This window comes from Hipposideros armiger, unplaced genomic scaffold (genome assembly GCF_001890085.2).
Source record: "Hipposideros armiger isolate ML-2016 unplaced genomic scaffold, ASM189008v1 scaffold_1414, whole genome shotgun sequence".
In the NCBI taxonomy this organism is placed as follows: Eukaryota; Metazoa; Chordata; class Mammalia; order Chiroptera; family Hipposideridae; genus Hipposideros; species Hipposideros armiger.
In genome coordinates this window covers 35,338-60,267 of record NW_017732764.1, presented here as the reverse complement: position 1 = coordinate 60,267, position 24,930 = coordinate 35,338, and the positions used below count along the sequence as shown (strand labels likewise).

Sequence of the window (24,930 nt, the reverse complement as noted above, 5' to 3'; positions counted from 1 at the left end):
TTGCTACTCTATAACTGTAATTTTGCTACTGTTATGAATCGTAATGTAAATATGTTTTTGTTTTCCGATAGTCTTAGGCGATCCCTGTGAAAGGGTCATTCACTGCCCAAAGGGTTTGCGACCCACGGGTTGAGAACCACTGCTATATATTAAGGAGCTTTGTAGGGAACTGTTTTTTTTATTTTTTATTGTTCGTTTCAGGTGTACAGAACAATGCAATAGTTACCCTTTTCACCCTCACCAGGTAACAACCCCCTCCCCCCATCTATTGCCCTCCCACCCCCGATATCATGCTTATCTATTACAATTCCATTGAATCCGTTCCCGCTCTCTACTCCATGTCCCGAGACTATATGTATATATATAATTATAGTTGACATAAAGTATTATTCAACATCAGTTTCAGAAATACAATGCGGTGGTCAGGCCTCTACATTGACTATGAAGTGGACTCCCCAAAAGGACATGGGGTAGGGAACTGTTTTAAGCATGAATGTAAGACAGAAAAAGAAAAAAATGAACAAACTACTAATATCAAATCCAAATTATATGTATCCCCCAAAATGTTCATTACAATATGAAATATTAAGATACCCCAAGGTGTCTTTCTAAAATATATATTGTTTAAAATCTTCGCTTCCTTCCTCCATTGACAAATTATACAGAGAGCATCTGCAGCATGGCAGACTCTAGGTTAAAGCCTGTGGTTACAGACATCAAGGGAAAAGACACATCTATAGATAGGTATTGATCTGCAACCAATAGCAAGTACCATGGAATTCTCATGACTCAATGCTCCTCAGTTCCTTCAACTATTGATTGAGTACTTTGTCATCTATGTGTGGCACCAAGGAAACAGTGGTGAACAAGACTGAGTTAAGGGGCCCTTCCTTCATGGACCTTACAGTCTAATTCAAATTCCCTCCTGCTACTCCTTGGAATGGAAGGTCAAAAAAATTTATATATTCAGGAAGAAAGAGCATATGCATTCATTAGGGGTCAGGAGAACAGCTGGTATGTTCCTTGAGAAGTGTGAAGATAGTGTTCCTTTTCCTTAGAGAAGGAAGTGGAAAAGGAGCCAGAACCCAATCTACCTGATGCTTGACACTTGGCAACAGAGAGGGAGGATTGTATGACCTGCTGCAGGTCCTGACAGGGAAATGTCCTCTTCTGGGGGCAACTGTGGGGAGAGCAAAATGTCAAATGTTGAATGAGAATAAAAGCTGTGTGGCAGAAAGAATTACTCTGGGCTCAGGGCAGTGGATTGCTTCCTCAGGCTAAAGGTCTAGGTCTGCCCTCCTATAGAAGAGAGTCAGTGGTGAGGCTTCTATTGGTGCCTCCTCCCACCTTCCTCCCCTCTGTGGCCCCATGAACAATGAAAACAGAATTTGGGAGGGCCACCCAAGAACCTCCAAAGCAGTCTGGCCTTAAACTTCCCTTCCTCTCTCAGCCTGCCTTCCTGACACTTCCTCTACCCACCTGACTTTTTGTGCAGGAGATACGGTGGGTCAGGCCTAGAAGGGGCCCACAATGGGATATTTGGATAGTTTGAGATTTAATATGTTTTCATTTCAGTCGCTGCTTACCTCAGTTCCACTTTAGGTGACAAATAAGTAAATTATGTGATGGGGGGCCGGAGAGGGGGAGAGGTGGTACACAGCCACAAAGTTATTTGGATATTAATCTTCTTACATGAGTACAGAATTATTTTCCTCATGCCAACACTCAGGCCCCTGCATATTTAGTTGCGAAAAATATCATGGGCATCAGGAGGGGAGGCAGGGCATAAGAATGGGACATGCATGCACACACAAGGATATTTTGGTCTTCATATGCTTCTTCGTGTCCATTTCTGCTTTCCTTACGTCTGTATCCCACCTTTACCTTCGACTATTTTTGTGCAGGAAATCTGGTAGGCAATAAGGTGAGAGACTTAGAGGAACAAGAAAAGACTAAGTTATTTGATACTGATAAACGTATCAGACCAGAGCAGCTTTCTAGGTGCCCTACCCCACCCCTTCCCATTTCGTGTAGAAAATAGAGTACTTGGAGGAGCGGCTTGGACGGTCTTCTCTCATAGAGGGGATGTACAGTTTTTGGAATAGGGTAGAATTCATCCTCCTTGCTCAGTCTCCAGCCTCTCTCTCAACCTTCTTATTTCGGCTCCCTCCCCCAGCCCAACTATTTCGGTGGGTTTGGGGCTTAGGGATTTGGTGATGTGAATGTGTCAACACGACATTTTGGTATCCGTCCGCCTCATCAGGCTGGGGCTGATTCACTGGCACCACCGCCTGAAACCCGCGTATACTGCAGTCTGGGGGGTGGGAATGTAGCTTGGTAGGGGGAGCGCCTAAAAGAGGGGAAATAATACCGACACCCTTTAACGTAAGCCTGCTTCTCTCCTCCCAGCAGGGCTGTCTCAAAATCCAGATCCCGCCCCTGCCCATTCCAATACCGGAAACAGCCAGGGCAGGCGGGGCGTACGTAGCTCACCGACTGAGGGAGAATCGACACTCTGCAGAGTTTGGTATCAGTCCGCGTCCTTCTGGCCGGATCCCCTTAAAGTACGCTAGCTCCTCCCGCAGTCGATTTTGGGATTGGGGACGTGGCAAGGCAGAGTCTGCGGAGGAAAAGGTAGCAGTTAATTTAGTCATTAGGAGTGGGTCCCTGAGCAGCCTTGGGGACGGGAAGAAAACGGAATAGCTAAAGGTGACTATTGTTTGTAATTATGGCCCTTAATCTGATAAAGCAGGTATCTCGCCCCAGGCGCCAGGCCAATCCCCAAACAGTCGCCGCCATTGTCTCGTGTCCTTGTGTCCGTCTGACTGACTGTCCCTCTTTCTATAGGGCACGGCACTACTTGAGGCAAGGAAATGAGAAAACTGCCCCTGATCAAAGCAGAGCAGGTCAGTGAGAAGGCGGCCATTGTTTGGGAGGGTGGATATGAGTATCAGAGATGAATGTGGGATACGTGACCTGGTCATGGGGCGCGCGCGGTGAGAGTGCGAGACCGACCGAGGCAATTTGAGTGACACACAATGATAAATGTAAAATGATCTGTCTACTGCTAGCTTGATTTCCATACCTTCTCCCCACCTCCTACCAAGTTTGGGAAGGAAAAGGAGTGCAATAAGCAGCTTCTAGGGGAGAAATGGAGGGTTATATAGTAGGAGGGTCTGCTGCTCCCTGTGAGAACAATTGCCTGGGGGAGCCCTGGGAGGGAGAGAGTGTAAAAGCTGGTTGTAAGTGTTTGATAATCAAAGCCCTGAATTAGAAGAGGGTCTCATGTCCTGGTAAAGACTCTGACTATTAATAACCAAGTCTCTACGAATGTCTTTTCATTTCATTTTTGGGTGTGTATCATGTGTGTATATGTGTAGGTCTGCTCCGAAATTTGCTGGTACCTCAGCTTCTGTGAGGATTTGTAGGGGGCAGCAGACATCAAAGGGAGGGTATAAGAAAAAGAAAATCAGCCACATTTTTGTAGACAGTGCATGGAGGTGATAGATGGTTAAGACTAGAGCAGGTAGGGATCTAAGGAAAACCCAGATCTCTATGCCAGCTTTCCAAACAGTCCCCCTGTACTCTCATTGTGTTGCAGAAAATAACAGGCTTTGGGGAGAGTAAGGAAACATAAGAACTTAGATGAAATTTGTAAATGATACTTTTCATTGATTTCCCAGCCAAATTCTATGGCTTATCTTAGCACTCCATCCATACCGACACCACCACTAACATGCAGGGATGATTGAGTTGCCTCTGCAGGGGAATTGGCAGACTTTGGAAATGGAGCAGAGCAGATGAGAGATTTGGGGTGAAGGGGAGGAAGAAAGGGAGGTAGAAAATGTTGGCCAACAGGTATCCATATCCAGAAGGGATCAGTGTCTCTATTTATTTATCTCTGGGTTTGTGAATTTCTGTGTGTTCTCTGCTTCTGTCAAACTCTCAGTTGATGTGAAGGTTTATAAATGGTAACGCAACTTGAAGCCAGGAAATGATGATGAAAAATGCCTGCCCTATATATGTTAAGATTGGTGTGAAGGTAGAGGAGCAGGGAATGATTGAAACTAGAGAATTATATCCCTTCTGTTTGCCATTTTCCTAATCCCTGTTCTCTCCCCTGCTGATTTGGTTGGGAGTCTTCATAAGCATTGGGGGTATAGAAGAGTAACATCTGTTCATCTCACTTCCCACTTGATTTTATTCCTATCTGTATGTTTCACCGTAGCCCAATTCTGTAGGGAAATGGCAGGGCAGTCACAGAAGGGAAAAATGTGAGCAGCACGGAGGAGGAGCAGCAGCCCTGAAGCACGGCAGTGGGGGAGTGGAGGAGGGAAACAGTAGACAAACTACAAATATAGGGAATAGGGACCAAGGTGTCTACCAAGAGATCAGTTTCCATATCCTCCTGTTTGTTTATTTGTCCATAGATCTGCCTGTAGTTGTGCTGTAAGGTTTGTCATCATTGGAAGCAAGGAAAGGAGGATCAGTGCAGTTGCTGTGGGTGTGGAGACTTCCTCAGTAGCCTTATAGGATGAGGTAATGGAGATCTGCTTGGGTCCAGCAGGAGTAAAGAGCCAGTCTAGGGATTCCTCAGTCTCCCTCGCTCCCATCCAACTTTCCCATTCTCCATACTCCTGTTTTGTGTCTGGAAAGATTAGTAGCACCTGCTGTTGTAAGGAATGTAAAATTAAGGGAGACATTGCTAATTATCTACCTCTTCCACTTAGCATTGAATTTCTATACTCTCTTGTCTCTTTGTGATAATCAAAATGAGAAAAAAATTGGAAGAGACTCAAAGCCCCATTTCCTTCCTCTACCCCTAGGTCCAACTTCAGTGGCAGATCTGGTGGCCTTGGAGTGGCTGAAGATCACCACCCTCCACAGGGCTATGCTCAGGCACACGGTCATCCTTACCTTCCCCGAGTGACCTTCCTCTGCACGTTGTTTATATAATTGGCAGCTGTAGTTGGAAAGGGGGCTGAGTGACTACTGGACTCTGTATGAAAACACCAAATTGGAACAGACCTTGGGTCAAGACTGTGATGGGGGTGGGGTATATAAATTGGCCTTGCCTTTAATTTGATTTGTGACTGACTCCAAGGCTAAGGCAGGAGCAGAGGAGGGACTGGAGTTGGCCTGAAAGTTGGAAGCAGTGGCCCTGACAACGCTAGAACCAAGGCTAAGATCCAGACCAAGGCAGTGGGTGAGGGAGAACTGAAAACAGGACCAGTGAGTGATCCAGGCCAACGCTGGGGATGTAGCAGTGACCAGGACACAAACAGTGTCCTATACTGAGGCCATGGCTATGACAAGGGACATGAGCAAGATGAAAGCTAAGACTAAGACTAGAGTCATGGCCAAAACTAAGGCAGAACCCCTGGCAGAACCTGATGTAGTACCCCAAAACAATTGGAAGGCCATCCCTACATCCAGGGTCAGTGCTGTGACCAAGTTTGAAGTCAAGGCTGATGCTGGAAGTGAAGCCAATATCAGGTCCTTTGCCAAAGCTGATGATAAGGCCAATATTGGATCTAGGCCCCAGAGAAGGACAGAGGCCAGCATCAAGTTCAGGGCTGGGGACAGAGCTGATATTATAATTGAGTCCAGTGATGAGGATGAAGAAAATATCTGCTCCTGGTTTTGGACTGGAGAAGAGCCTAGTTTAGGATCCTGGTTCTGGCCTGAGGAAGAGAACCCTTACCAAGTTTATAAGCCGCCACCTAAGATCCAGGAAATGCCCGAGCTCACACCCGAACCTGACCTTACTATAAAGCGAAAAGCGGCAGCATGGTCAAGGGCCAGGTATAGTGTCCTAGTCCCAATAGAGGGAGGGGAGCGATCCTTGCCTCCAGAAGGGAATTGGACTCTGGTTGAGACCTTGATTGAAACTCCTCTGGGGATTCGGCCTCTGACCAAGATCCCGCCCTATGATGGGCCTTACTTTCAGACCTTAGCTGAGATCAAAGAACAGGTTAGGTATAAGGAAAAGTATGGGATCCATCCAAAAACCTGCCGCTGCAGATCACGTTACTTTAGTTTAGAGCCTAAAGAGTTCGATAAATTAGTTGCCCTACTTAAGTTAACTAAGGATCCTTTCATTCATCAAATAGCTAAGATTATAATGGGAATCAGTCCTGCTTATCCATTTACCCAAGATATAATTCATGATGTAGGTATTACTGTTATGATTGAAAACTTGGTCAATAATCCCAATGTTATAGAACACCCTAGAGCTTTAAATATGGTGGATGACAACTCTGAGTCTTCTGAAGAACTAAAAACAAGAGAGTTGTCCATACATCAAGTTTGTAAGGACATAATATCTTATCCTTTGAACTCCCCTGTGCAACTTGATGGACTAAAATTATTAGAGTGTTTGAGTGTGAAATTTGAGGATCACCATACGATTGCCAGTTATATTCCAGATTTCCTCACCTTGTTAAACAAGGGAAGTGTCAAAACCAAGTTTTATGTTTTAAAAGTATTTTTGCGCTTGTCTAAAAATCAAGCCAATACAAGAGAACTCATCAGTGCTAAAGTACTGTCATCATTGGTTGCTCCTTTTAACAAGAATGAGTCAAAGGCCAATATTCTTAATATCATTGAAATATTTGAGAATATAAATTTCCAATTCAAAAAGAGGGTGAAGCTATTTACCAAGGAAGAGTTCACTAAATCTGAACTTATTTCCATATTCCAGGAAGCAAAAGAGTTTAGTCAGAAACTCCAAGACTTAGCAGAGCACAGTGATCCTGAGGTGAGAGATAAAGTTATACGATTAATACTCAAACTCTGAATAGCCGAATGTTCTCACAAAACCTTGAACAGTTTTTGGTGTCATAATATGAAACCAATGCATATTGTAAGTTATTGTCTTTATGTCATTTGTGTTGATTGAAGGAGGCAATTTTATGGATACCAAATGGTCTTGTATTGTGCTATATAAATTGAGATCATTTTAGTATTTTTGTAACACGACCTGATAATGAAACTACTCATCCTAAGTAAGATATATTTCTGTGCTTTATATTGACATAAATGTATTCATTTGACACTTCATTTACAGGTTAATAAAGTTGCATGCTAAAACTGTTGAAAACATTGTCCTAGTTCTTCAGTTGAAGTCTAGTCAGGAATAAAGCACAAACAACACAAAAATAAACAACACTGTCTGTCTGTAGGGAAGCGTAAACAAAACAAGTTCACATTGGCAGATCCTTTAATTTCATGTTCAAAGAGTAGAATCACTCTGTTTACAAGAAGACATGACTGTGCTACTAGTTGATATCTGGACCAATCTGGAGAAAGGGATGAAGACACAGGCTTAGGAAAAAGGGAACACAGCTGCTTCCATTCCAATCTGAGTTCCAGAACTTGTGCTCAGCCTTTCATATGGAATATCTCATCAGGATACCTTTAACTTGTTAACCCCCAAGAGGATTCCTGGTTCTCACCCCCATTCAGCAAAGCCACGAAAGTGTAGTTCTGAAACAACCCAGCCTCACTATGCCCTCAACATCCAGTTACCCCATCTAGAAGTACCAGGTTTACTGCTTCATCTGAGGCTCCCTCCCCTCATAGTCCTGGGCCTCAGAGGAGGGTCTTTCTGGAGACTAACTACAGAAACAGTTTCATGGATAGTCTCGTTTGTCCTGCCTCTGTGACTTTACTCTCACCCTTGCTTTTGTTTGCTGGCCAATGCTTTAGCCTTGGTGATTTGCACCTGTCTGGTGGCAGCCCCTGTTTTTACCTATCCCTTTTGGTCAGAGTTCAGCTCTGGAAAACAGCAACAGGATACCAAAATCTGTTAGGAGTGTGTGGTTAGGAAGAAATTAATTCCCCTGATCCTGTCCTATATATGTATTTGTACAATTGACAGAGCTGAAGCTACATTGTCTATACTATTGGGTTGTTGGAAAAGTCATGATGTATTTTTTTCTGTTTTTCATTGCAAAAATGCGTCATGACTTTTTCAACAACCCAATACCTCATCTCCTCCTGTTTAGACTTCTGGCTGGGGGTTTGTGGCATAGAATACCAGAGTATCGATTGGGATCTGAGGTACCTCTGCCTCTCTACCCTCTGCCTTTTTTGCTATTATTATCCTCTTTTCTTTACTGCCCAGAATTGGGATATACAGATATTAGTATCAGTGTACAAATACTGGACTTTCTATTGAATTCTCTCTCCTAACTTTTTATATTTTGGGGGGAAGGCCTAAACTGAAAAATCTCAACAAGGTGTCATGTAACCCTAGTTTCAGCAGCTATCCCTAGTTTAATTTCTATTAAGGTCAGATCTGAGTTTATATTTCATACATCTAGGAGTAAAAATGAAGGACAACTGGCCACAATTGTGCGTTAAGGGTGAAAAAAAAAGCAGGTAGGCTTTTTGCAACATGTAGTTGCAACTTAGATAATTTTCAAAGTTCTTTGTAACTTGCTTTTTAATCCATAGAACTCCCTTAGCCTGGAATCTCAGCTGTGGGTACTGCTTTCACAGTTGGGGACCTTCAAAATACAATTTGACCAGAATATTTTGGAAATATTTCTGTGTCTTAAATGCCCTATGAAGCACACAATCAGTTGATGGCTATAGAATTTTCCATCAGCTAAAGAGAAGGGTGAGTGTGGGATACGCAGATCTTTGTATCGAAGCAAGAAACTGATGGTCTCTTCTTGGGTGGGAATTATGGGAGATGGAGTCATTTCACAAATTGTTCCTGGGGTGTGCTTGAAGTCAAAATTTCATCTCTTGTTTCATCTCCTTTCCTAGAAAAATAATTCAGGCAAGCCCATGTAGTATCAGGGCTGATCCAGATATTACTTGTCTTAACATGTTGCCACCTGGGGGTAAAAATCAGTGTGAGTTTCTCATCTTTCCTGCCATGAAGTAAAGCAAGTAATCTCCCTCCAGCACAGGTGGACTATTAGCACCCACTGGCCTTTTACCATGACCTTAATTTTAAAAGAGGAATTTTCAGTGGGAATTCACCTATAAAATGTCACTAAATTCCCGGCAAGCTTTTCAAAGCTCTGTATCCTTCAGCACCTTTCCATTTTTCCTCGTTATATCCCACCAAGTAACCTACATTCAAGCCACACTACTATTTCTTGACTATTTCATATACTTTCCTCCTTTTGTGCATTTCTTTGTGCTGTTCACTCATGCTGCAATGCCTTTATAACCCTTTTCCTGCCTGTGGGAAATCTATTCATTATTTTAGGCTCAGCTCAAATGCTAGGTCCTTTTGAAGTCTTCCCTGATACCATTATCCTTTCTGTCCCCATGTTAGAATTAATAGCTCCTTCTGCATTTCCAGAGTTTTTTTTATTTGTTCCTCTATTTTAGCATTTGTGTCTTTATACCATGCCTTGGAGCTTTCTTAGTAAGTTGGAGCTCGTGTTTAGGGACAGGGAGCATAGAGGGGGAAGCTTAGATATGAGTGTCTGACTCCAAAGCCTGAACTTTTTATTATGTATAGTTGTAATAATTACTAACATTTATACATTTATTGGAGTGCTTACTCTGTATCAGATACTATTCTATGAACTTAACTTGTATTAACTCACTTAATTCCTAAAACATTCCTATGGATTAGGTACTGTTATCCACATTTTACATGTGAAAAAGCTGAGATACCAAGCTCATTGAGTTGTTTAGTAGCAGAGCTGAGATTCAAACCTTTGCAGTCTGAATCTGGAGCTAGCATATGCGACCACTTTGTAACTCTGTACCCCTACACGACATCTGGTAAAGTGCATTGCCCATCCCAAACTTAAATTTGTGTGTTGTTAGACACACCTGTCCCTTATCTTTTCTGTTTCTTCCCTTTGTGTAAGCCACTTCTTCCTTACCTTCATTCCCTACTCAACTAAGCATTCACAGTCCATCACTTTCAACATGTTTTTAAATTGTTCTTATTGTGGTAAATATATATAATATGAAAATTGTCATTTTAATGATTTTTAAGTGTCAATTCAGCAACATTAATTGCAATCACAATGTTGTGCAGGAATCACTACTATTTCCAAAACTTTCATCATCTAAAAGAGAAGCTGTGTAACCATTAAGCAATAACTCCCCATTCCCCTTCCTCCAGACCTCAGTAATCTCCAGTCTACTTTCTGTCTCTATAACTACTCATGCACCTATTCTAAATATTTTCTATAAGCGTAATCATACAATATTTATCATTTTGTGTCTGGTTTATATCACTTAGCATAACATTTTCAAAGTTTTTCCATGTTGTAAAGCATGTATCAGAACTTTATTCCTTTTAATGGCTGAGTAATATTCCACTGTGTATATGTGTGTGTGTGTATGTGTGGTGCATGCACACACATACATACACCACATTTTGTTTACCCATTCATCTGCTGATGGACACTTGATTTGTTTTCACTTTTTACTATTATGAAGAATATTACAATGAATATTGGTGTACAAGTATTTGTTCAAGTCCCTATTTTCAATTCTTTGAATACACCTAGAAGTAGAATTGCTGGGCCATATGGTAATTCTATGTTTAGATTTTTTAGGAATTCTCAAACTGTTTTTCACAGAAGCTGCACCATGTAACATTCCTACCAGCGACATACAAGAGTTGCAGTTTATCCACATCCTCACCAACACTTATTTTCCATTTTTAATAGCTATCTTAGGTGTGAAGCGTTATCTCATCATGATTTTGATTTGCATTTCCCTAATTACTATGGTATTGAGCATTTTTTTTCATATGCTTATTGGTCATTTACATATCTTCTTTGGAGTAATGTCTATTCAAGTTTGCTGATTTTTTAAATTGGGTTGTCTTCCGGTTGTTGCATTGTAGTAGTTCTTGATATATTCTGGATACAGGTCGTTTATCAGCTATATGATTTACAAATATTTTTTCCTATTCTGTAGGGTTTTTTAAATGTTAATGATGTGTTTTGACACACAAAAGTTTTTCATTTTTATGATGTCCTATTTATCTATTTTTTTGTTTTGTTGCTTGTGCTTTTGGTGTCATATTTAAGAAACCATTGCCAAATCCAAGACCAGAAAGATTTGCCCCTGTTTTCTTTAAAAGTTTTATAGTTTTAACTTAGGTCATTGATCTATTTTGAGTTAATTTTTGCATGTGGTATGAGGAAATGGTCTAACTATATTTTTTTGCATATGGGAATCCAGTTGTCTGAGCACCTTTTGTTGAATAGTCTGTTCTTTCCCCATTAAATGGACTTGGCATCCTTGTCAAAATCAATTGGCCATAGACATGTTGGTTTATTTCTAAACTCTCAATTCCAGTCCATTCATTTCTATGAATATCTTTATGTCAGTACCGCAGGATTTTGATTACTATAGCTTTGTAGTAAGTTTAGAAATCAGGAACTGTATGTGCTCCAACTTTTTCTTCTTTTTCAAGATTGTTTTTGTTAATCTGAGTCCCTTGCCATTTTATATGAATTTTAGGATCACCTTTTCCATTTATACAAAAAAAAGCCATTGGAATTGTGATAGAGATTGCATTGAATCTATAGATTGCTTTGGGGGTATTGCCATCCCAACAATATTAAGTCTTCCAATCTATGAACACCTATTTATGTAAATTTATGTAAATCCTTCATTTATTTTAGCAATATTTTGTAGATTGTGTGCAAGTCTTTCACCTCCTTGGTTAAATGTATTCCTACATGTTTTACTCTTTTAGATACCATTCTAAGTATTAGAATTGCTTTTTTAATTTTCTTTTCAGAATATTCATCGTTGGTGTAAAGAAACATAACTGATTTTCGTGTGTTGATCTTGTAACCTATAACTTTGCTGAATTTGTTTATTAACTCTAGTAGCTTTTTTGTGGATTCTTTGGAAATTTCTATATGTAAGATCATGTCACTACAATTAGAAATACTTTTCTTTCTTCCTTTCCTATTTGGATACCGTTTATTTCTTTTTCATGTCTAATTGCTCTGGCTAGAACTTTCTGAAGAATGTTGAATACCAGTGGTGAAAATGGGCATGCTTGCCTTGTTCCTGACCTTAGGGGGAAAGCTTTCAGTCTATTACTATTGAGTATGATGTTAGTTATGGGTTTTTCATAAATGCCTTTATTATGTTAAGGAAGATCCTTTCTCTGTCGAATTTTCTGAATGTTTTTATCATGAAAGAGTATCAGATTTTAACATATGCCCTTTTTTGCATCAAATGATGTTATCATGTGGGGATTTTGTTGTTGTTGTTCTATTAAAGTGATGTGTTCAAATGGTATTTTACATTCATTACTGTCATATGTTGACCACCCTTGCATTCCTGGGATAAATCTCACTTGATCATGGTGTATAATTTTATTATTATACTATTGGATTCGGTATGCTAGTATTTTGTTGAGAATTTTTGCATCTTTAATCATAAGAGATGTTGGTCTCTAATGTTCTTTCCTTGTGGTATATTTATCTGGTTTTGGTATCAGGGTAATGCTGGCTTCATAGAGTTAATGAGGAAATATTCCCTCCTCTATTTGTTTTGAAGAGTTTGAGGATTGGTGTTAATTCTTCTCTAAATATTTGGTAGAATTCTTCAATGAAGCCATTTGGTCCTGGACTTTTCTTTGTTGGGAAGTTTTTGATTACTGATTCAGTATCTTTATTATTCATGGATCTGTTGAAATTTTCTATTTCTTTTAGAGTCAGTTTGGGTAATTTGTGTGTTTTTGTGAATTTGTGACATGATTACCACAATGAAGTTAGTTAACACCTCCATCCCTCACATGATTACCATTTGTGTGTGTGTGTGTGGTGATAATATTTAAAATGTTCTCTCTTAACGTTCAACTATATAATAGAGTATTGTTAATTATAGTCACCATGCTTGGTGAACACACAATGTGATATATAGATGATGTATTACAGAATTGTACACCTGAAACCTATGTTACTTTACTAGCAATTGTCACCCCAATAAACTTTAATTAAAAAAATTATAGTCACCATGTTGTACATTAGAGCCCCAGAACTTAATCATCTTATAGCTGGAAGTTTCTACATTTTAACCAACATTTCTCCATTTCACCCACCCCCATCCCCTAGCAACGACCATCCTACTCTCTAATTCTATGAGTTCAGTTTTTATTAGATTCCACGTATAAGTGAGAACATACAATATTTGTCTTTCTCTGTCTGATTTATTTCACTTAGCATATTGTCCTCAAGGTCCAGCCCTTTTGTCCCAAAAGGCAGGCTTCCCATGTTTATGGCTGAGTGATATTTCATTGTATATATACCATATTTTTGTTATCCATTCATTCATCGATGGACACTCAGATTGTTTCCATGTCTTGGCTGTATGAATAATGCTGCAGTGAACATTGAGGTACAGTTGTATCTTCAAGATAATGATTTAATTTCCTTCAGATATATACCCAGATGTGGAATCGATGGATCATATAGTAGTTCTATTTTTAATTTATTTGAGGAACCTGCATACAGCTTTCCATCGTGGCTGAACCAATTAACTTTTCCACCAACACTGCACAAGGTTTATCGTTACAAGTTTCCCTTGTAGACATGTTTTTGTTACATCCCATAAGTTTTTTGTATATTGTGTTTTCATCGTTGTTTCAGATATTTTTTTATTTCCTTATTGATTTCATCTTTGATCCATTGTTTGTTCGGGAGTTTGTTGCTTAATTTCACATATTTGTGAATTTTCAAGTTTTCCTCTTGTTATCTTCAGCTTGAGGAATTCCTTTCATCATTTATTCTAAATTTTAAAGTTTATTTCCTAAAAGTATATTCAACACATTTTATGTTAGTGCATTTATTTGCAATTAGTGTGTCTTATTATTACCAACCCAACTGAGGACCTGCAGCTGTGGCAACAGACTCCTTAAGTATAAAATTCCATTTTCTCAGATAAGAAATTATTTTCTCTCTCTCTAAAATGAGATTTGAAGGATTTTCAAGCATGTGTAGACCTGGCTAGTATTAATTTCATTTTAGGGGGTTGACTTATTCACCAGAGAAGAAAATTAGGCATACAGAACTCTGTGATCCAGGTTGAAAAGGGAGAAATGGCTGTGAGTAAAACCATGTAACCTGATCTCCAGATGTTAGAACTACATTCTGTACTACATCAAATTCCACACTCTGATTGAACTACAGTGATCCTAAGCAGTGTGTGTGTTAAATTAGGAATTCTATATCATTAGCTTTTATTCCCCAGCAAAGATTTATTTCAGTGAGATAACACAGTTGAAGTAACTTAATGTTCTCTGAGGCACCTTAGGTGAGAAATACTGGTCCAGAGCTAATGATTCATCCCTCAGTTAGTCAGTGACCAAGTACAAAAATACTCCTAGAGGAGGGGTACACTGTCATCCTTCAATTCTCCTAAACAGATAATTTCTTCTGAGTAAAACTAGTCTGGTATGAAAAACAAATAATTATGTGGAAGTCTTCCCTTGGTGTATAAATCCCAATTAGATAAGAAACAAGAGGAAATGACTCAAATGTTGTGCTTTTTTCATTTGAGCCTCCTGCTAAAGTAGTGTGATTTTTCTGTTATATCAAGAATAATGGTAGAAACTCTTAAGATTTATATAAGCCCATTAATGTCATTATTTTGTTGTATATATAGACTGTAAAGTCTTGAAATATAACATTAAAATTTCCAAAGATAGCCTAGATGATCAGCTCTGTTAAGTGATATGCTTTACAATTAATTCCCTCTCTCTTTCTCTTCATTCTACAAGAAATAGTCCCATGGCTCCATTGTGCAGAAAAAAATATTTTCTTTAAGGAATTGTTGTGGCCACCCCTCAAAGACAGAATACACTATAAGCCAAAATTTGGGTCAGATGTCCAGACTGATGATCACACAAACACACACACACACACACACACACACACACACACACACACTAAGACAGTATGAAAAGTGTCATTACATAATGAGGCTTTCTGGGTACAGCAGGGTAGCTCCCAGACAGATACAGAAATGACTGCAGAAAGTAGGACAAGGTGATGGTGGCTAAGAGACAGGTCTAGGGTGAGGGTTCCTGTATGTGGTTTGAACTTGCCAACAGTGCCTAAGGAGGGAGCACCTTGGTCTTCTGATCATCTTGCCCAGATGTTGGGCAGAAGGGGAAATTATCAACTTATTTATATGTGGGTTAGAGGAGAAGGAGGGGGGTGAAAGTTGTTAATAGTCAAAGATCAAGAAATGGAGGGCCGGCCGAGTGGCTCAGTTGGTTAAGAGCTCGCTCAAGAGTTTGAGCTCTGAGCAACAGTGGTTCGAGTCCAGCCCGAGCTGAGCAGCCGCTGAGCTGCCAACAGGTAGCAGGATGGCTCAGCTAAAAAAAAAAAAAAAAGAAAAAAAAAGAAATGGAGTCAACCTCTTTATTACAGGGACTATAAAATATTGCTTCATTTACCAGTCATAACCAAAAGCATATACAGATAAGTTTCCATTGTGATTGAAGCAGAAAGTCAATTTTCATTGATCAAATTTCTCTGAAATGTATAGTTTGTTTTCACATCCTTGTCCCAAAAGTTAAATCTACCAGAATATCCTAGAGTTACAAGGATTCAATAAACTAATGGTATGGATATATTGAGTAACTTCAAACTTTAAACAAAGTGTTGGCTCTATTACATTAATAACAGAATTTGATGATTAATAAAATGAATAACAAGTATTATCCTTCAGTGCTTCTCATAGCAAAAATATTAGGCTTACTCAATTTCACTTTAAAATTAGCAACATGCTTCAGATCGATAGAGACAGTTTTGAGGACCTTTGTGCTCACTTAGCGTCCTTATGGCTCATCCCCTGCCCTCTGGGATGAATCTTCTTTCTTAAATACTCCGAAAATAGCACTCTCTACTTCCGCAAACTCTTTCGATGCCTCTGGGGGTCCAGGAGTCTCTATCTATGTCTCCAGCTCTCTTGAGCTTTCTGCCCTGCTGGCTGCTCCTCCTCTTGTGTATGTGCAGCTTCAAATATTTGGAGCCTGCCTCCCTTTGATTAGAACTGGCAACAGCATCTCTGTCCCAGATCCAGTCCACTGGATTCTGGCCTCTGCTTTCTGCGCCACTGCCTGTCTTATTTTTCTACCCGGGCCCAGTCTGACTCCTCAGACTCCGGATTTATCTGGCCTTAAAACTGGACAAAGACTGATACTAATGGCAAGGAGAGGTCTCTCTAATTTATTCTAAAGGTTCGTGGTGAACAACTTGAGCAATCCTTCCAGGAATTGGCCTTTAGGGCTATAATAGATAGGATCCTCTTCAAGGTCTGGGCAGATAATTGGAGATGGGAAGGCTATAAAAAAAGGTGGTTAGCAAAGAGATATAGAGTCCACACCAAAGTCCAGAGTAACCACCACTTTGAAAATTGGCTATGCCAGGCAGACAGACGGGGATGGTACAAGGGAAAAGGGGCAAGGATGAGACCGGGGTCCTGCCTCCCCAGACAACTAAGAGGGGAGAAAGACAGAGGGATCCCAACTCCAACCATTGGGGTTCCAGGGGTAGAAGCATGCTGTAAAGTGTATGTAATTCTGTAGCTTCAGGTAGACAGGAACAGGCCTGCCCCATGCACTGAGACAGGGATCACTTTGCCTCCGTAGGTATCTCAGAAACGTGGGATAGAAAAGGGGATGCCCTTCTGCCTTGCCTTCCACTCTGTCTTTTCTTGTAGATAGGTAACCAGAACTCCATCCCTTGGGATTCTCCTCGTGGCTGCATTCTATAAAACTGAAACAAGTTTGACCCCCAGACATTAAACGAGAAAAGGCTCATCTTTTTCTGCAATACAATACAAATTAGAGGATGGGGAAAGCTGGCCCCAAAATGGTAGTGCGGCATGCCTGACCGGTGGTGCGATAGAGGGTGGAAGTCAAGGAGCCGCTGGCTCCTGGGGGTGGAGCTGTGGTGCAGGACCATGACAGTCGGTTCATCGTGTTTCTTACACCGCTTATACGGCCATGGAATTGCAGCAATGTTTGCAAAACGTGCCCCAGACCAACCCCCAAGCCTGTAATCAGACCCTGATTAACTGGCTTATGTCTGCTGCCCACACAGTCTGGGACAATGGAGGGAACTTGCTGGAGCATGTGAGTAAGTGGACCACCTACTTGGACGTGGTGCAAGTCATACGGGAGATGGGCATGCGGCAGATAATGTTTGCTTTACAGTATAACAGTCCTGATGAAGAGATATTTACAGCCCGCATGAAAGACCTTATCCTTGCTAGCGGCCCGCCAGGAACTTTTGTGACTATGGCTGCCTTGTTAGCTCTCTATACAGACCAGCCTGTCCATGAGGTCACAGGGGCTTTGGCTACACTGGGGGATGTGGAAGTCCGTAAGCAAGGCTGGACTATGCAGACACAGGCTGTGGCTGAAAAGGGTGCGAGCTGTCCCCGTTCCCAGAAACAGGCTACAAAAGCCTCGCCCTTGAGGGGACCCTGTTAAGGCAAGCCGCCCGCAAATGTGGTTTGACCTGATAGCCGCTGGGCTGGCCAAGGAGAAATTACACAGCCAGCCCCTCGAAATCCTCCTGGCCCTCTGGCGGAAGCTACAGCCAGGGAGTTACCCTAGCTGACTTCCTCCCTGACTAAGGAGTGGGCTGGGGCACCCGGTTGGCAGAGGAGCTGGATGACCTGAGGCCACATGTTGAACTCACCATATATTGGTCCCCCCAGAACATGTAGCAGGTGCTGACCCTCGTGGACACTGGGGCAGACAGCACCCTCATATATGGCAATCCGGACCGTTTTCAGGGCCCAAAAGCCACTATTGAGGGGTATGGTGGCTGACACATCACGGTGCATACAGTCTCCCTCACCCTGGGCATCGGACGTCTCCACCCCCCAGGGCCTATGAGGTCTATGTGTCTCCTATTGCTGAGTACGTCGTTAGGGTGAATGTGCTCAGGGGACTGACTGTCATGACGTCTGTGGGGGACTTCCATCTGTGGTTGCGTGTAGTGAAAACGGTGGTTAGAGGACATCCCCAGCATGCGCCACCCCACCTGCCACAGGCCACCCGAGTGGTTAACATCAGACAATATCGCTTGCCCCGGGGGCATGAGGAGATTGGGCGTACTATTTTGAAGTTGGAGGAGGCAGGTGTCATACGGTCCACCCACAGCCCCTTCAACTCCCTAGTCTGGCCAATATGGAAACCAGATGGTTCCTGGAGAATGACAGTGGATTACCGGGAGCTGAACAACGTGACCTCCCTTCTGCATGCCACTGTTCCAAACATCACAGAGTTAATGGATCGCCTCCCGCAGGACATAGGACGGTTCCACTATGTGGTAGACTTGGCTAACGACTTCTTCTCCATTGACATTGACACTGCCAGCCAAGAACAGTTCGCATTCACCTGGGAGGGCAGACAATGGACCTTTCAGGTGTTGCCACAAGACTACCTGCACAGCCCAACCCTGTGCCATGGACTGGTAGCACAGGAATTAGCTACATGGACCAAGCCCCTGACCATGTGCTTGTTTCACTATATAGATGACATAATGTTAACCTCTGATTCTCTTGCAGATTTGGAAACTGCTGCCCGCAGTCTCCAAGATGCCCTAACGGTTTGGGGCTGGGCTGTCAACGAGGACAAGGTCCATGGCCCTGGCTACTCTTTCAGGTTCTTGGGTGTTATTTGGTTGGGTAAGACAAAAGTAATCCCCAAGGCGGTTATAGGTGAGATTCAAGTATATCCCCATCCAGAAACGTTGAAGCAGTTACAGACTTACCTGGGGCTACTGGGGTTCTGGCGAACCTTCATACCACATTTGGCAATGTTAATGCGACCCTTGCACCGATTGGTTCACAAGGGGGAACACTGGAATTGGTCCACTGAAGCCGAGCAGGTGTTCAGGGCGACAAAACGCGCCATAGCCCAGGCCCAGACCCTAAGGGTTGTTGACTCAACCCTGCTGTTCCTCCTGACTGTCCAGGTAGAGGACTCTGGGTTTTTCTGGGGTCTCTGGCAGAAGCAGGGCATGTGAAAGACTCCTATTGGGTTTTGGGCTCAGCTGAAAGGGAGCCAAGGAATGATACTCCCTAGTAGAAAATCAGATGACAGCAGTGTACACCACCCAGTTGGCCTGTGAAAGCATCACGGGCCCTCACCCAGTCACGGTGCAAACGACTTACCCAGTGGAAGGCTGGCTCCAGTCCTGGGCCACAAGGCCGTGAACCAGCGTGGCGCAGACACCAACATTGACAAAGTGGGGAGCCTATTTAGAACAATGGGCTCAGTTCTCCACTAGTCCTTTGACCCAGGATCTGCACGCTCTTTTGGGGCCCATCACTTTCTGCTGTAAGCGAGCAGAAGACCTCGTGGAAACAGGGGAGACTCCTAGTCCTTTTGAGGAGGGAAAGCCTCTAGTACCAGCTGATGCCTGGTACACGGAAGGGTCTTGCCGAGGGCAGCCCCCCACATGGATGGCTGTAGCCCTTCAACCCCTCACTGAAACATTTTGGTATGCCACAGGTACCAGTGGGCTGAGTTAAGGGCAGTCTTGATGGTTTTGACTAAAAAACCTGTCCCAGTACATGTTTGCACTGACAGCTAGGCCGTGTATCGAGGCCTGACACTGTGGCTGCCCCAATGGGCATCCCAAGAGTGGCTGATCGGCCACTGCCCATTTTGGGGCAGGGACCTCTGGGAGGACATTTGGAGACGAGGCCAGAGCACGGGCGCCACCGTGTACCACGTCTCGGGCCATCAGCCATTGCAGGTGCCCAGCTGATGCCTTGGTGTGAGTACGCTCGCTTGTGGCGCCCCTAGGGTTCACCGCTATGGCCACTTGGTTTCACAAGAAGTTAGGCCATGTGGGTGCCAGGTCTATGGGACTGGTGGCTACCCGCTGGTGCTTACAGCTGACGAGAGCTGAGGCCCAGCAAGCTGTCCGTCAATGCCCTTGGTGTGCAGAGCACTGCCCCCAGAGACAATGTCTGCTCACCTCCATGGGGTCTGTACCTCGGAAGGCGCAGCCCCTGCAAAAATGGCGGGTGGACTATATTGGGCCACTCCCTACAGACCAGGGAGCCCTTTATGCCCTGACAGCAGTAGACACTCCCACCGGACTTGGCTTTGCTTACCCTATGGCCCAGGCGGACCAACGACACACGCTCCTAGCCTTGGAGCACTTGTCGGCTGCCTGTGGCCGGCCCTTGCTTATTGGTGGAGATTGAGGCACCCACTTTACAAGTTCACAGGTTCAAACCTGGGCGAAGGACAATGATGTCGAATGGTGACTACACGTTCCTTACCAACCCCATACTGCCGGTATGGTTGAACACTTTAACGGGTTGTTGAAGGACAAGTTAAGGGTATTGGCCCCCAGGTGGAAACACTGGAAAAACCAGGTAACAGTAGCTGTTCACCTATTGAACGAGCAGCCACAGAAGACTGGTAAGGCCCCATTGGATAAGGTAACCGAGGGACTTGCGCGACTCCTACGGGTCATGGGGACCGGGGACCCGGAGTTACAGCCCAGGCTACAGGGGGGATGGTAATCCTACCTGTTCCATCCACAGTGGCCCCTGGTCGGACGCAGGAATGGAACTGGCCTTGGCAGGCTCAGGTCACCCAAGAACCCTGGGTCGCCCTACATGAGCCCTGGGAACAGGGTCTAGAGACAGGCCTGGAGGTTACGCCCTGGCTTGGACACTGGCCCTTCACAGTACAAGTGACTTTACCGGCCAATGCAAGCGGGTCTTTCTTATGAGGTACCCCCATGCTACGCCTTTGGTGCATACCCCTGTATTCAGTGGACCGAACCCTTGGCCCCTTACTGACAACCCACGGAACCCAGGTGTGTACCACCAACCAGGAGCTGCCCCCATACCAGCTACAGTGCTATTGCAGGATGAGCACATAGTGTGTATTTTTCCAGAAGGCTGTGACTTACCCATGATGGTCTCTTTATCTGCTCTGTCATATCGCCAAGGTTAGCTACAGGAAACAGCGTTATATCCTGGGTGCACACCTTTGCCCAGGTGCATAACGCCTTGCACTGCTGGGTGTGCACAGAGCTGCCAGCAGATACTGCTGAAGGACTGCCCTGGCAAGTCACCCCTGCCACCAGTACCAACTGGACAGACCTCCAGTGCTGGGACCGGAACAGTCCGGAGGGGAATGTTTGCCGCCGCGCTGTCGAAGCCCTCTTGCGGAAGCAACACCACAACAACCCCTGTCTCCTCGGCAAGGCTGTGGACATTGGCTGGGGGTGGTTGGTGGGGACTCATGTGACATTGTCTAATTGTGCTCCTCTGTGTATCGAACAATTCCCCTCGGTTCCCAACCATAAGGTGGGCTGGTTACCCGAGGAGCTCTGCCTCAATGTTACTGTTGTAACGGACCCTACTCGCTGGTGGGATGGCCACTGTATAGTGGGAACAGAACCCACTGATTTCCTGCCAGGTGATCTATTTGGGTTTGTGGTTGCCATGGCTGGCCATATTTGCCGGCCCAATGGATGGGTCGTTGCACTTGGGGGCGCCCCTTTATTCATGGTCACGTCCTGCCCATGTTGTCCCAGAGGCCGGCCAGTTGGGACCCAGTTTACCATCGTTGGCATCAGGAAAAGTGGCTGGCCTAGTGGTTTTACCCCTTAGCCATCTTATTACCAGGGGGTGGAGTGATACACGTAGAGCTACAGGTGGAAGCCCTTGCCCAACACGTCGCCAACACCCTGAACATCACACGAGCCTCTTTAGCCCTGCTCCTTGACGAAACAACCCAAATCAGAAAGGTGGTTTTACAGAACAGAATGGCCCTAGACTTGTTAACTGCTGCGCAAGGGGGGACACGTGCCCTCTTGCACGTTAAATGCTGTGTTTACATCCCGGACCACCAACAAAATGTACAGGAGGCCTTGCAAGAGATAGACATCAAGGTTTAGGTGATCCAGGCCCGGCAGGACGACCCCGTTTCGCATTGGTGGAACTCCCTTGGCTCTTCATGGCGATGGGCAGGCCTTATCTTGGCAAGTATTGCTTCTGTTGCTCTATGTATTGTTATTGTGGCCTTTGTGCACAGGAACATGCTCTTTGGATAAAGTCTTGAACCGCCACCCTGCAGGGGGTGGACTGACAGGGCCCGGGCTGTCCAACTGTGTGCAGAGTGACATATGGACCCTGACCCCAGACAAGGCTCGGGCCCACACAAGCAGCGGCCCTGGGCACTAGACCCGGGCTGTTCAGATGGGTGCCAGCTGACGCACGGACCCTGACCCTGGATGAGTTTCAGGCCCACTCAAGCAGTGGTGGCTGACGCACAGACCCTGCCCCCAGATATGCAAACCTTGACTCTGGAGCCTGCTGCGCAGGCGCCGGGCTCCGGTTTCATAAGCTCTACATAAACATGATTCACAGTTGTGGGAGGGAGCATGCACACTTCCGTGCACCCTCCTCCCCCAAGATCTCTATATAATGGTTGCTATTGCTGATTAAAGATCCAGGTTCCTCCTCATGCTGGCTCCATGTGCTTTTCTTTCCCGGGGCATCTCACCACCGAAAGCTCCCCCATAGTCCCCTGACAATGACACTCCCCAACCCAAAAATTAGAACAATGGCACATTACAAAAACCTTAAATTTTCTAGCCGAACAAGGATACAAGGTATCCAGACCAAAGGCGCAGTTAGTGAGCCAACAGGTCCAACACCTAGGACTAATCCTTACCCCGGGAGAATGAAGATTGTCTCCTGATAGGGTCAGGGCAATTAACCAGCTGCCTCTCCCACAACAAAGAGACAGCTTAGAACATTCCTTGTACTTTGGGGGTACTGCAAGCTCTGGCTAATAGGTTATGGGCTCAGGGTTCAACCACTATGCGAAGCTCTCAAAGAGAGTGGGTAGCAAGTTTTCCTTTGCCTGGGGCCAGAACAACAGGAATTCTTTGGGCAGTTAAAGATGTTGGCTTAGGCCCTGGCCTTAGAACTGCTTCACCCACGAAACCCATAGTGGCTGTATGTTACTGAAAAACAAAGTGTAGCCCTCAGGTGCTAAACCCCAGAATTGGGTCCCACTCAACACCCGGTTGGATACTTATCTAAGAGACTAGATCAGTGACACAAGATTGGCCAGGTTGCCTAAGGGCCATAGTGGCCACCACCCTTCTAGCAGAAGAGGCATCTAAAATCACCGTAGGGCCGGCCTTGGAGATCCTTACCTCCCATCAGGTGGCCACCTTACTAGCCCTCAAGGGCCTCCAGTGGATGACAGACAGTAGGATATTAAAATATCAGGTCCTGGGCCGGCTGAGTGGGTCGATTGGTTAAGAGTGCGAGCTCTGAGCAACAGGGTCGCAGGTTCGAGTCCCACATGGGCCAGTGAGCTGTGCCCAAGCTGAGCTGCTGCTCAACTGCCAACAGGTGGCAGGATGGCTCAGCTGGTTAGAGCATGCACTCTTAGCAACAAGGTTTCCAGGTCCACTCCCACATGGGATGGTGGGCTATGCCCACCCACGACTAAGATTGAACAGGGCACCTTGAGCTGAGTGGACACGAGCTACTGACGGGTGACCAGAGGGCGATTGGACTTGGAGCAGAGCTAGCTGCGCGCTCCACAACTAAGATTAAAGGACAACAACTTGGCTGTTCCCCTTCCCCAATTTCCCAACACTGTTCCCCTTCCCCAACTCCCCAATAAAGTCTTTAAAATGATAAAATAAAATATCAGGTCCTACTGTTAGAAAGTCCTGACATCGCCATCCGAAGGTGTATCACCCTTAACCCTGCCACCCTGATACCCTGCTCAGAAGAAGATGCTCCAATACATCCTCTGGAGAAACCATTAATCTAACCTATGCAAGCAGGAGAGACTAAAAAGACCAGCCTCTAGAGCAGCAGTTCTTAACCTGTGGGTCATGACCCCTTTGGGGGTTGAACGACCCTTTCACAGGGGTCACCTAAGAGCATCGGAAAACAAAAAGATACTGACATTATGATTCATAACAGTAGCAAAATTACAGTTATAGAGTAGCAACGAAAATAATTTTATGGTTGGGGGGTCACCACAACATGAGGAAGTGTATTAAGGGATTGTGGCATTAGGAAGGTTGAGAACTGCTGCTCTAGAGAAACCAGATGAAACTTAGTTTACTGATGGAGGGAGTTAGACATGCTGGATATTCGATAGTCTCCCGTTCGAAACCATAGCGGCCAAGACATTACCGCCCGGGACCTCGGCACAATTGGCTGAACTAACCGTCCTAAGCAGGGCCCTGCAACTAGAGAAAAACAAAAAGATCACTATCTACACAGACTTTAAATATGCTCTCCTAGTGCTTCACACTCATGTCATTATTTGGAAAGAAAGGGGTTTTCTCACAGCCAAGGATACTCCCATAAAATACAGACACCAGATATTATCCCTTCTGGAGGCTATACACCTACCTAAGGAAGTTGCAGTAATCCATTTCCAAGGACATCAAAAAGGACAGGAAGAAATAACCCAAGGAAATTACCAGGCCGATCAGGCAGCCAAGACCGCTGCCCTCTCTAAAGAACAGTTTATAGGTGCCCTCATCCCTTCCCTGCTGGATCCCATTCCTCCTCCTTCTCATACCCCAGAGGAGAGGGACTGGGCCATTCAAAGGGGATACACTGTTAATCCCCAGGGATGGTGTGAGCTACATAAAAAAATTACACCTCCCCCAGTCCCTCCAGTGGAAAATTATTAAAGGACTCCATGATTCTTGCCATTTTGGATGAGATAATATGCACCAAATTTGCAGGAGGATTTTTTACAAAACAATGTAATAGACATTTCACCCCTCACAAAGTGATAACCCCCCTCCCCCAATCTATTGCCCCTCTGACCTCGTATATATCTACTACAATCTACTACAATTCCATTGACTATTCCCTGTGCTGTATTCCATATCCCGTGACCATATATATATATATATATATATATAT

At 44.3% G+C, this 24,930-nt stretch overlaps 1 protein-coding gene across 7 annotated transcripts; it reads left to right on the top strand.

The window, feature by feature from the left end:
- Nucleotides 1–2,528: 2,528 nt before the first annotated feature.
- On the top strand, nucleotides 2,529–23,261 carry ARMCX5 (armadillo repeat containing X-linked 5). 7 transcript variants are annotated; one of them, XR_002122884.1, is made up of 4 exons: nucleotides 2,529–2,709; nucleotides 2,848–2,906; nucleotides 18,547–18,643; nucleotides 20,545–23,261. XR_002122884.1 is itself a non-coding variant. In XM_019633840.1 (4 exons), exon 4 carries the CDS (start codon nucleotides 5,303–5,305, stop codon nucleotides 6,797–6,799), a length of 1,497 nt encoding a protein of 498 aa, XP_019489385.1. In that variant the 5' UTR covers nucleotides 2,529–2,634; nucleotides 2,848–2,906; nucleotides 4,431–4,539; nucleotides 4,827–5,302; the 3' UTR covers nucleotides 6,800–7,102. The 7 variants fall into 7 exon arrangements, 4 of the variants coding, with proteins under 4 accessions (XP_019489385.1, XP_019489383.1, XP_019489384.1 ...); XR_002122883.1 differs by having other exon boundaries at nucleotides 18,547–18,666; XM_019633840.1 differs by lacking the exons at nucleotides 18,547–18,643; nucleotides 20,545–23,261 and adding exons at nucleotides 4,431–4,539; nucleotides 4,827–7,102 and having other exon boundaries at nucleotides 2,529–2,634.
- Nucleotides 23,262–24,930: the final 1,669 nt, after the last annotated feature.